This window comes from Pongo pygmaeus, chromosome 7 (assembly GCF_028885625.2).
Source record: "Pongo pygmaeus isolate AG05252 chromosome 7, NHGRI_mPonPyg2-v2.0_pri, whole genome shotgun sequence".
Lineage (NCBI taxonomy): Eukaryota > Metazoa > Chordata > Mammalia > Primates > Hominidae > Pongo > Pongo pygmaeus.
In genome coordinates this window covers 39,802,370-39,816,147 of record NC_072380.2, presented here as the reverse complement: position 1 = coordinate 39,816,147, position 13,778 = coordinate 39,802,370, and the positions used below count along the sequence as shown (strand labels likewise).

The 13,778-nt window shown below is 36.8% G+C and overlaps 1 protein-coding gene across 1 annotated transcript in view; it reads left to right on the top strand.

Moving 5' to 3' along the window:
• The window catches only part of LOC129041949 (A disintegrin and metallopeptidase domain 3-like), an 82,539-nt gene that overhangs the window by 43,215 nt on the left and 25,546 nt on the right, over positions 1-13,778 (top strand). The window contains exons 13-17 of the mRNA XM_054497387.2: positions 3,638-3,736; positions 4,464-4,659; positions 5,147-5,234; positions 5,508-5,688; positions 10,412-10,489. Of these exons, the coding sequence (XP_054353362.1) occupies positions 3,638-3,736; positions 4,464-4,659; positions 5,147-5,234; positions 5,508-5,688; positions 10,412-10,489 (642 nt within the window). The remainder of the gene's footprint in view (positions 1-3,637; positions 3,737-4,463; positions 4,660-5,146; positions 5,235-5,507; positions 5,689-10,411; positions 10,490-13,778) is intronic.

Below are 13,778 nucleotides of genomic sequence, written 5' to 3'. Positions count from 1 at the left end.
AGTTTTGGATTTAGGGTCCGATTTAGAAGAATTTTCAAATTTTTTAAGATCTTGATTAAGTTTTGATTTAGTCTCTTTTAAACAGGCAACTAGGGATCCTTGATTTCGCTTTGAGCTTTCATTTTAGCAACTGAAAAAGACCTCACACTGCTTTTGACAGGTTTGGAATCTTCTGTTCTTTATTGCACATGTAGATAAACTGATTGAGGCATGTTAAAACTTCCCCATTGTGACCAAGAAAGCTTTAAGTCATACTGACTTATTTTTATCCAGGATACCAAATATTAACAAGAATTTTTCCTATAGTTTTTAAACATATAAACCTCCAGAGTCTCTGACAGCAGTTGGTCCAAAACCATTTCCACACTGGGTAAGTTACGTACAGTACTCACCTAAAGAAGGTGGCCTTCGCAGTGCAACGTTAGTGCAGGCATCCCTGCTGGACTGCGGGTAGGTCTAGGCCACAGCTCAATGGGCAGACCTTTCTTAAAGAAAACATTTCCCTAGATTTCAATCTAAACGCCTGAACTCTTAGATTCAATAGCGCTTACCCAGTTCTTGCCCAGTGTAACCAGGATGCAATTGAACTTAGGAATTTTTCAAGGCAGTGCCAAGAAAGAAATCAGGGGCCACTTTGGATCCCATCCCATGTTGCCAGAATTGTTAACAAAAGACTTTGATATCCATGAAGGAAGAAAAGGAAAAGACTATTTTCAGAGGCAGAAGCAATCTGTAGATTGGGGAACATAGCTTTCAGTGAAAGCCAAAAGTTCATTCTCTGCAGAAAGGAAGAGGGAGGTGGTATATATGTCTTACAGAGTCAGCTTCACACACATACTGAGCAAGACCGGGAGAAATCTATGAATATTCATGAGGGAAGTCAGGCACGTGTACAGTGAGTAAACATTCATGTAACATATGTTTTACATTCACTTCACTTTTAATTAGACTAAAATGGGTGGAATTTGGCTCTTTATGTCAAAAAGGGACCGTAGGGCACAAAGACAGTTGTGCGCAGTCTCTATAAGTTGCCTGAAACTGGCTTGAAGTCCGTGAGTGTTTATCAATAAAGAATGTTTATAAGACCAATCTTCTATCCAGTTGGAGTTGTGGCAGGACCACAAGGTGCAGGAGAGGGTTATCAGCTGACATAGAATTAACTATACCAGAATACATGACTACCCCTTCATTTTGCTAGCCATGTGGTGTGTCTCATTTTAGCCACAAGGAGTCCATTGGGGAAGACTGCCAATATGTCTGTTAGGGGATACTTTAAGAACCTGTAAAATCAACACAAGTTATTTACTTACAAGCACAGCACACACAACCCCATTTTGAAAAGGAGAAATAGACAAGAAGAAATGGGTAACAGGCCTCAAGCAAGTCTGAAACCCAAGAGAGCCAATGATGGACATTCAGACTCCTGAATAATTTCCTTTGACGACATGTCCTGCATCTTCTATAAACAGGTGCAGTGGGCTCCAGGGCATTGGGTCGCCCCATCCCTATGGTTTGGCTGGACTCAATCAACCCAACACCACCAGGCTGGCATTGCATGCTGGTTGCTGTATAGTTCTGGGGTCTCTGTGATAGTTCCACTCTCACAGTTCCACTAGGCACTGCTCTGGGGGGACTCTGTGGTGGCTTTGCCCTTGCAACAAGTCTCTGCCAGGCCTCCAGGCTTTCAAGGACATCCTTTGAAATCTAAGTGGGAGCTGCCATGCTTCCACAGTTCTTACTTTCTGCAAGCCTGCAAAATTAGCACCATGTGGATTCCACCAAGGTTAATGACTTGTACCATCTGGAGCTGCGATAGAAGCTGTACCTATGGCCGTTGCAGCTGAGGCCGTGGTAGCTGCAGGGCATTGTGCAGCAGGGCCAGGAGCAGCATCCTGAGGTGGAATTGGTCAGTGAGCTCATGGAGAGTGCCCTGGGCTTGTCCTCTGAAGCCATTCAGCCCTCATAGGCATCTGGGCCTCGAAGGTATCTGAAATGCCTTTGGGGCCTTTCTTTCATTGCTTGAGGAATAGCACTTGGCTTTTGTATTAGTCCATTCTCTCAATGCTATAAAGAAATACTTGCTACTGGGTAACTTATAAAAAAAGAAAAAAGGTTTAATTGGTTTATCGTTCTGCTGGCTCTACAAGAAGCATGGCTGGGGGAGGCCTCAGGAAACTTACAATCATGTCAGAAGGTGAAGGGGAAGTAGGCGTATTTCACATGGTCAGAGCAGGAGGAAGAGAGAGAGAAGGAAGACGTGCTACACACTTTTAAACAACCAAATCTTGTGAGAACTCTTTCATGAGAACAGCTCCACAGTGAGATGGTGTTAAACCATGAGAAGCTACCCCTATGATTTAGCCACCTCCCACTAGACCCCCACCTCCAACATTGGGGATTACAATTGACATTGTAGGGAGAATGGGCAGGAACACCGATCCTAACCGTATCCGCTTTCTTCTATCTTTGTTAATCTCTTAAGCAAAGGTGTCCCTGTGCTACATCCTTGGTTTTCTCTCCCGTAAATGCGCTTTCCTTCCTTACTATATTGCCAAACTATGAGTTTTTCAAGTTTTTCTGCTCTATTCCCCTTTTCTCTAGCAGTTTACAATAAGAAATTAGAAGCAACCACACAACATTCTGAGAACTTTGCTACGTAAAATTTCTTCTGCCAGATATCCTAGTTCATCACTCTTAAGTTAGGCCTTCCACAAACCCCTCAGGCATAGTCATAGTTCAGCCAAGTTCTTGGCCAGTTTATAGCAAGAATGGCCCTTCTAAAACCTTGTTCTTCAGTTTCATCTTAACCTCATGAGAATGACCTTTGCTATCTATATTTCTATCAACATTCTGGTCATGAGCATTTATCTAATCTCTAAGAAGTTTAAAACTTTCCCTCATCTTCTTGTCTTTTAATCCCTAACAAGAATCTGTGCTTTTTATTCATATTTATCTATTGATATACAATCTTGTTCTGTCACCCAAGCTGGAGTGTAGTGGCCTGATCTCAGTTCATTGCAACCTCCACCCCGACTGACTCAAGTGATCCTCCCACCTCAGCCTCCCAAATAGCTGGGACCAAAGGCACACACCACCATGCTCAGCTAATTTTTGGTATTTTGGGTATAGAAGGGGTCTTGCCATGTTGCCCAGGCTGGTTTCAAACTCCTGAGCTTAAGCAATCCGCCCACCTTGGCTTCTCAAAGTGCTGAGATCACAGGTGAGCCACTGCACCTGGCCAAATGTAGGCTTTTTCTATCTTGCTCCTCCAAACTCTTCCAGCCACTCCCCTTGAGAGAACTTGATGATACAGAAAAGTACTTGTGGTATAGTAAGTAAAAAAATATAAAAACTTGCTGCGTGTTTTTATAAACAAAAATAATTTTTTTAAAAAATTGCGCTAAATTTTTAATAGGTCAATTTCTTTAGAATGAAATTGTGAATATTTTCATTGTCATCTTTTTTTTTCTTATAGGGAAAGTACATTAAGTTTAAATGAAGTGGTATAAAAATACAGAATCCAAAAGTCATGGTGTGATTAGAGTCAAGTTGGAGAGATACTTTATTTTGAAAATAAATAAAACTATTTGACTAAAATTTGATGTAAAACATTTAATTCTATTGTATTTGCTTTTAGGCATGCACTCATAAAAAATGCTGTAATCCTGCAGATTGTACTCTAGTTGGAGCTGCAGAATGTGGCACTGGACCATGCTGTAACAATAAAACTTGTACAGTAAGTTTTATTACCTATTTCTTTTTCTTTCTTTCTTTCTTTCTTTTTTTTTTTTTCCTGAGAAGGAGTTTCACTCTTGTTGCCCAGGCTGGAGTGCAGTGATGCAGTCTCAGCTCACTGCAACCTCCACCTACCAGGTTCAAGTGATTCTCTTGCCTCAGCCTCCCAAGTAGCTGGGATTACAGGAGCATCCCACCACACCCAGCAAATTTTTGTATTGTTAGTAGAGATGGGGTTTCACCATGTTGGCCAGGCTGATCTTGAACTCCTGACCTCAGGTGATCCACCTGCCTCAGCCTCCCAAACTGCTGGGATTACAGGTGTGAGCCACCACACCTGGCCTTTATTACCTATTTCTAATGAGTGCTTAGATATTCCTACAGGTAATTTTTAAATAAAAACATTAACACTGATTATGTATTGGTCAGTCATAACTGGATGATGAATGTCCAAGCGAAGAAAAATAAACACAAACTTAGGTTAAAATTGAAGATAGGTCTGGCTTCATGCTCTAGTGAGTGTTCGTTTCAAACAGGATTTTTCTTCTATGCATCTCTTGGATATCCTTGCTTTTAAGCTGACAATTCTCAAACAAGTATTCTCAATAGGTAGTATAGATAGGTCATTGGAGCTCCTTGTTTGAGTTAGTCAATTTCAATTCTTGGTAGTGCAGGCAAACTGGATTGAGCCTGAAAAATAAATTTATTTTTTTTTCTTTCTCCCACAGATCCACGAAAGAGGCCACATCTGCAGAAAAAGTGTAGATATGTGTGATTTTCCAGAATATTGCAATGGAACATCTGAGTTTTGTGTACCTGATGTGAAAGCTGCTGATTTAGAATACTGCAGTAATAGGACTAGCTATTGCTTTAAAGGAGTGTGCAGAGACAGGGATAGACAGTGTTCACAGTTATTTGGAAAATGTAATTGTTTTACCTTTTTGGGGGGGTTTATATTTAAACTGTAAATATTCTAAAGTCAGTAACCCACCCAAGAGCCATCCCTGAAAGTGTTGTTTTACATTCAAATTTAGAAATAAAATTGCAAATCAAAGCAACTTTGAATGATGTCAAGAGTTATAATAGACCTAATAACTACAGGATGCAATAGTAGGACATTAGTCCAACTTAAGGTGGTTGTTGCAAAGGGAGTAGACTATTAGAATAGTAGATAAGAGAGCAGGTGACTGATTTCTTAATTATTTCTACACTATAACATGAATTTTTCTCTTCTCATGTGTATAGTTTTCAGTAAGTGCTTCTCCTTGTAAAGCCAGTAGATGACATCAAAAATTTATAGCAGATTACACTGAGTGGGCCTTGTTGTTGTCTAGATATCTTTCTATTGACTTACCACACTTTTACCATTTAATATTTTAATATAAGTAACTATAACTTCTTATGTTTTCAGTTTCTAAGTCTGCTAATCTTCTGTGTACAGAAGAAGTGAATTTTCAATATGACAAATTTGGAAACTGTGGTTCCCGTTGTAATTTTTTGTACGTATTTAGAAAAGTTTACATCTTCCAAGTGCGTTCATTGTGTTTTGTGTATGTACTGCAAAGAGTGACTTGAAATAAATGAGAGACAGTATCTAGTATATACAGATAGACTTATTTGTTGCATTTAATATGGCATTGTGTGCTGTGAAAAACTTTGCTGTTATGATCTGAGTAATATTTTGAATTATCCTCACTTTTGAATTGTTATTAACCTAATAATTGTGTACTTAAGTGACAAATGGGTAACTTTTTTCTGTCTTATGTTGCTAGTGATATCCTTTGTGGAAAGATTGTTTGTCACTGGATACATTCAGAACTAGTACCAATGACAGACTTAGATATACAATATACTTACCTTGGAGGTCATGTATGTTTGTCCGCACATGCAAGAAATCGTTCAAAACAATCAGAGACCTATACAGAAGATATAACTGCATGTGGTCAACACAAGGTAAATAACATTTTTATTGATACGATATATGGTGGATTTGTCTGTGAGTGTCTGAAGTGTGTGTATCAGAGAGAGAGAGAGAGATTGAGAGGATGCTTAAATTTTCATTTATAATTAATGCTACAAATTTTGGTTACAATATCATGATCTTAAGATACACTGATCAGAATTTTGGCTGGTTAAAGAAATTCTTGCTTTACTATCTGTCATTTTTATTAAATTTTTACTACCGATATTTAAACTTGTTTCCTCTTGCTTGAGAGTCTAAGACTCCCTGTTAGGCCAGGATCTGATCTGTGATGATTTGTGTAAACCAAGAACAAAAAAGAATAAAATGATGCAAAAAAAAAAATGTCAGAACAACCTGAATAACAAGAACTTTAAAGAAAACAAAACCCAAAAAAGACAAGTATTTAGTCTTGTAGTGATTGACAAAAAATTAGTTTGGTTACAATTGAAGAAAAGTAATTATTTTCTCATTAACCTGCTCTCCTACTACTTCTTCCATAAGCATATTTTGTCTAAAATGTGGCCTTCACATAAAACATGACAATAAAACATAGTGTTTAAGTTTTTTTAATTTTTATTCTTCTGAAGAATTTTGAGATACCTAATAAAGGCTTTTCGAACTAGTAACACTGAAAAATAAGTTGACTAATTAAAAAGCATACAATTACCACACATTTTTATAAAAATAATTTACATATAGAAATATATTTTTAAAATAAAAAGAGATAAATTTAAGTGAAAAGTATACTTATCTTAGAATTGGAAAAGATATTCACACATAAAAGTAATGAATTAATCAAAGGAACATACTGATGCTGACTGTATTGTAAAGTAATATGTCATTCCTCCAAAGACCATTTAAAACAAACTGAAAAAATATTTACTATAAATGCAGAAGTATGAATACTTAAATATATTAACTAATTTTATCTTTTATATATAAAAGATATATTAATTTTATCTTTTTTACATATATAATATATATAGCATAACACAGAACATATTTGGTCTCTGTCTCTGATTCTTGGCACACAGCTTCTAATAAAACCCTTGGAATTTCCTAAGTGATGGGAGTGTTTTTTGTTCTTGAGAATGAATAAACACCTTTCAGTCACACACTGCGGTGCTGGCAGGAGTGAACTTCACTCGCTGGGACCTGCTGCATTCCACCCCTCGCAGGAGGGAGCGTGCAGGTGAGCGGGTAAAGGAGCCGGAGCAAGTGCTTTTGGGTGCTGGCAGAAACAAACTCCCTGCGGGCCCCACAGCAGCATCTAAGGGGGTGCCTGCGACCCCTGAAGCTCCAGAGGACATGTTTCAGTGCTCTTTTAGCTCTGCAGTCTGCAGATGGCTTAAGTGTTAACAGCTCAGTGGGCCCGCAGCTGTCCTCTGCCAGCGAGGGCAAAGGGCCAGTGTGGCAGCCTTTTGTATCCACACTCGTGGCACCTGAGCTCTTGTCTGGCATCCAGAAAAAAATGAGGTCACTCAAACAAATTGAAGGATGGTAAATGTGAGAGATTTTGTTGCCAGGAAAAATGGCTCTCAGTGGAAAGGGGAGCTGGAAAGGGGACGAGCAGGTAATCTTCCCCTCAAGTCCGGCCATCTCCAGCTGGACTCTTCTCCAAAGTCACACTGTCAAGCTGTCCCTCTGAAGTCAAACCACTTCTCTCCAATGTCCGGCTGTAATCCCCAGTGTCCAGCTGCTTCTCCTCTCTGCCGGCTGAGTCTGGGGATCTTTACAGGTGCAGGTTGAGGGAGTGGGGTGGGCCATGGATGTTTAGGAAAAGGCAGCATTCGAGCGGGAACACAGGGTTATGAGTTCTCACTTTGGGCTGCGGTCTCAGGCTTTTCGGCTTGAGGGTGGGGCTTTGCCAGGGACCCACCCTCTTCTGCCTAGGATTTCTCTGGCCCCTGTCACTATCACTACCAGCTAGACTAAACAAGAAGAAAAGATAGAAGATCTAAACAACCAAAATGAGAAATAAAAAAGCAGGCATTATAACTCACCACAGAAATACAAAAGATTATTAGAAACTATTATGAACAATTTTATGCTCACAAGCTAGAAAACCTAGAGGAAATAGATAAATTCCTGAAAACATAAAACCTACCAAGATTGAACCAGGAAGAAATACAACTCCCAAGGAGACCAATAATGACTAGTGAGATTGAATCAGTAATAAAAATTATCCCAACAACAACAACAAAAGGCTAGGACCATATGGATTCACTGCCCAATTCTACCTCCGGAATAGAATAACTACTAATTAGACTAACTAATAAATAGAATAACTAATAATTAGAATAATACTAATCTTTTTGAAACAATTTTTAAAAATCAAGGAGGAGAAAATTATCTCTAACTCATACTACAAGGCCAGTATCATCTGATACCAAAGCCAAACAACGGCATAAAAAAAAGTAAAGACCAGTATCTCTGGAAGACACAGTCACAAAAGTCCTCAAGAAAATCCTAGCAAATCAAATGCAACAGCACATCAAAAACATAATACATCGTGATTATGTGGGATTCATCCCAGGGATCCAAAGATGGTTCAACACGTGCAAATCAAAAATTTGATCCATCACATCAACAAAATGAAAGATAAAAACCACATGATAATCTCAATTGATGCAGAGAAATCATTGGATAAATTTCAGCATCTCTTCGGATAAAAATTCGCAATAAACTCAGCATACAAGGAACATTCTCCAACATCATAAAGGCAATCTACAACAACCATACAGCCAACATACAGCCAACATTATACTTAAGAAGGAAAAATTGAAAGCATTTGCTATAAGAACTAAATCAAGGCAAGGATGCCCACTTTTACCGCTCTTAGTTAGCATAGTACTGGAAGTCCTCACCAAAACAATAAGGCAAGAGAAAATAATAAAGTCATCCAGACTGGAAAAGAGGAAGTCAAATTATTCCTGATGATTGAGTTTTTGTCTAGAAAACCCTAATGACTCCACCAAAAAAAAACTCTTAGATTTGATAAATAAGTTTAATAAAGTTTCATGATACAAAATTAATAGACAGATACTAGTAGTGTTTCTATATACCAATAATGATCTAGCCAAGGACAAAATCAAGAAGACAATCTCATTTATAATAGCTACCAAAAAATAAAATTAAATACCTAGGAATATATTTAACCAAGGAGAAGAAGGATCTCTACAAGAACTACAAAACACTGAATTAAATAAATAAAATAAATTATAGATGATGCAAACAAATGGGAAAACATCCTGTGCTCATGGATTGGGAGAATCAATATCATAAAAATGACCATACTTCTCAAAACAATCTACAGATTCAATGCAATCCTTATCAAAATACCAATGTCATTTTTCACAGATAAAAAAATGTGAAATTTATATGACTCGAAAACAGCTTGATTAGTCAAAGTAATCCTAACCAAAAAGAACAATGCTGGAAGCATCACATTACTTAGCTTTAAGTTACACTACAATCCAATGGTAACCAAAACAGCAAGATATAATTATAAAAATAGACACATAGATCAATGGAACAGAAAAGAGATCCCAGAAATCCACATATTTACATCAAACTGATCTTCAATAAAGCCAGCAAGAACATACATTGGGGAAAGGACCATCTTCAAAAAGGTGCTGGGAAAACTGGATAGCATATGCAGAAAAATGACACTGGACCCATACCTCTCAGCATATACAAAAACTAACTCAAGGTGGATTAAAGACCTGAATATAAGATCTGAAACTATAAACACCCTAGAAGAAAACCTACAAAAAACTCTTTTGGACATTGGCCCAGGCAAAGAATACATGACCAAGTCCTCAAAAGCAAACACAATGAAAACAAAAGTAGATAAATGGGACTTAATTAAACTAAAAAACTTCTGCACAGCAAAGGAAACAACAGAGTAAACAGATAATCGACAGAATGGGAAAAATATTTGCAAATTATAAATCCAACAAAGGACTAATATCCGAATCTGCAAGGAACTCAAACAACACAACGGCAACAAAATAACCAAGTAACCCCATTAACAAGTGAGCAAAGGACATGAACAGACACTTCTCAAAATAAGACATACAAGCGGCCAAAAAACATAGGAAAAATGCCCAACATCACCAACTATCAGAGTAAAACCTTAACGAGATACCGTCTTACACAAGTCAGAATGTCTATTATTAAAAAGTCAAAGAACAATAGATGTCAAGAATGTGGAGAAAAAGGAAAGTTTATACACTGATGTTGGGAATGTAAATTAGTACAACCTCTTTGAGAAACAGTATGGAGATTTCTCAAAGCACTAAATATAGACCCACCATTTGACACAGCCACCCTACTACTCAAATACAAAATGAGCATAAAAATACCTCCTTCTAAGGGTCTATATGGGTAAATAAAAGAAAGGTGCATAAAAAGTGTTAAAAGAGGTCCTATAAATTAAAAATTGCTAGTACAAGCTGGCTACTTTTTTCTTGTACCAGTTTGTAATAAAAATGTATATTTCTGCTTTCTGAAAATATCTCATTTGTAATATTTCTTATTAATAACATACCATTTAGAATTGTTCCTATGGGTTTTTATTAAAATGTTATGAAATTCAGATTCATCTGTTCTGTATATCCCCTGTGCATATAATATTTGTACGAATATGATTCCTTATCTCTTGACTTTACATTTAGTATTTTTGTTGCTGTTTGCTTCATAACATTTTAGGCTTGTCGCTCCCAAGAATGCAGAAATTTTAGTGAACTAAATATAACAAAATGTACTACAAATTGTGGACAGAATGGGGTATGTAACAGTTACTATTTTTCTCAGTATAATTATTTTAATCTATGTCAATAACATGTTCTATGATAATAATAAAGTTCACAAGTATTAGATGTGAAAATTTCTTTTTGAAAATTCATTAAATAAGGAAAGTAGATCCACTATTTATACATACATGTTATTTATGCATATAATCAGATTGTTATAGGCCTCATGAGCAAATAAGTTCACACTTTGTAAAAAATGCACCATGAAACAGAATCCATTATTATATTAGATTAAGATTAAATTTTAGAAATGGATTTATTAAGGACGATACTTATGCTTTTATGCATATACATACATATTGTTTATAATTGAGCGTATGTGTACTTATACAATATGAACATTCACACACTGTTATTCACATTGATTTATGAGATCAGAGTTTTCAATCCATTAAGATCTGTTTCATTCCTCAACAGCTTCAACTTATTTCACCATATGGATCATCCATACTATATTCAAAATGCCGTTCACTGATGGCCTTTCAATTAATGTTAAATTTCAGCTTATTACAAATAGTGGTACAACAGATATGATTGTAAATTTACTTTCCACATTGATATGCTTCCTTAAATTATTAGCAAATAAAATTTGGGCTGAATATATGCACAATTTGAATTTTCCTAAGTAATATACTGTCATCAAGAAACATTATACCAGTTTTTTCTCCCACCTATCATGTATGAAAATGTGCATTTCCTCATATTCTGGCCAGATTAGTTGTATTAATCTTTTTAGTCTCTTTTAACATGCTAAGTCCATTGTTAATTTGCATTTATTTGATAATTAATAATGCAGTTCCTAAGTATATATGGTCATATCTGCTACTTGCATTTCTGTTTGCTCATCTATTGTAAACTTATCTACTGGCTTATAGAAATGTTGTAAACTTTATAAGTCATTCTAAGCACACAGTTGTCTCCTTGTGGTCAGTGTCTTCTGCCATATTGATGATTCATATTTTTTTATAGTAATTCAGGAAAAAAGTGGCCTGCCTGTGTGGCTTACATCAATTTTTCCTCAAAATTACTTACACATCTATTATTTACAGTTTCTTTTCTTTCTTAATTTTAATTTACGTTCGTAATCAATTTTGTATGCATTTATTTCTGAATTCTCTACTGACCCATTTTCCATTCATCTGCCAGATCACATTTATACATTTTTTCTAGCTTTCTATATAAATTTTTTGTGCCTGTATCTGATTGAGCAAGCATCTTAAAATTTTGGCTTTCCCCCCCTATTTTTTTTAATAAAATTTGGCTCTCATCACAACTATTTTTTTAAATCCAACACAATTTATAATAAATTTTTATTCCCACCATTCTATAGTTTCTAGCATCATAATCTGTACACCCTTATAATAAAAAGCATTTAAATTGAATCAAGAATGGTATTCACTTTATTTAGAAATGTAAGAGACAAACAAGAAGATACCTCTATGATGTTTGAAAATATATTGCATGGACATTTATTTATTTATTTATTTATTATTATTATACTTTACGTTTTAGGGTACATGTGCACAATGTGCAGGTTAGTTACATATGTATACATGTGCCATGCTGGTGTGCTGCACCCAGTAACTCGTCATTTAGCATTAGGTATATCTCCTAAAGCTATCCCTCCCCCCTCCCCCCACCCCACAACAGTCCCCAGAGTGTGATGTTCCCCTTCCTGTGTCCATGTGTTCTCATTGTTCAATTCCCACCTATGAGTGAGAATATGCGGTGTTTGGTTTTTTGTTCTTGCGATAGTTTACTGAGAATGATGATTTCCAATTTCATCCATGTCCCTACAAAGGACATGAACTCATCATTTTTTATGGCTGCATAGTAGTCCATGGTGTATATGTGCCACATTTTCTTAATCCAGTCTATCATTGTTGGACATTTGGGTTGGTTCCAAGTCTTTGCTATCGTGAATAGTGCCGCAATAAACATACGTGTGCATCTGTCTTTATAGCAGCATGATTTATAATCCTTTGGGTATATACCCAGTAATGGGATGGCTGGGTCAAATGGAATTTCTAGTTCTAGATCCCTGAGGAATCGCCACACTGACTTCCACAAGGGTTGAACTAGTTTACAGCCCCACCAACAGTGTAAAAGTATTCCTATTTCTCCACATCCTCTGCAGCACCTGTTGTTTCCTGACTTTCTAATGATTGCCATTCTAACTGGTGTGAGATGGTATCTCATTGTGGTTTTGATTTGCATTTCTCTGATGGCCAGTGATGATGAGCATTTTTTCATGTGTTTTTTGGCTGCATAAATGTCTTCTTTTGAGAAGTGTCTGTTCATGTCCTTTGCCCACTTTTTGATGGGGTTGTTTGTTTTTTTCTTGTAAATTTGTTTGAGTTCATTGTAGATTCTAGATATTAGCCCTTTGTCAGATGAGTAGGTTGCAAAAGTTTTCTCCCATTTTGTAGGTTGCCTATTCACTCTGATGGTGGTTTCTTTTGCTGCGCAGAAGCTCTTTAGTTTAATTAGATCCCATTTGTCAAATTTGGCTTTTGTTGCCATTGCTTTTGGTGTTTTAGACATGAAGTCCTTGCCCATGCCTATGTCCTGAATGGTAATGCCTAGGTTTTCTTCTAGGGTTTTTATGGTTCTAGGTCTAACGTTTAAGTCTTTAATCCATCTTGAATTAATTTTTGTATAAGGTGTAAGGAAGGGATCCAGTTTCAGCTTTCTACATATGGCTAGCCAGTTTTCCCAGCACCATTTATTAAATAGGGAATCCTTTCCCCATTGCTTGTTTTTCTCAGGTTTGTCAAAGATCAGATAGTTGTAGATATGTGGCGTTATTTCTGAGGGCTCTGTTCTGTTCCATTGATCTATATCTCTGTTTTGGTACCAGTACCATGCTGTTTTGGTTACTGTAGCCTTGTAGTATAGTTTGAAGTCGGGTAGCATGATGCCTCCAGCTTTGTTCTTTCGGCTTAGGATTGATTTGGCGATGCGGGCTCTTTTTTGGTTCCATGTGAACTTTAAAGTAGTTTTTTCCAATTCTGTGAAGAAAGTCATTGGTAGCTTGATGGGGATAGCACTGAATCTATAAGTTACCTTGGGCAGTATGGCCATTTTCACAATATTGATTCTTCCTACCCATGAGCATGGAATGTTCTTCCATTTCTTTGTATCCTCTTTTATTTCATTGAGTAGTGGTTTGTAGTTCTCCTTGAAGAGGTCCTTCACGCCCCTTGTAAGTTCGATTCCTATGTATTTTATTCGCTTTGAAGCAATTGCGAATGGGAGTTCAC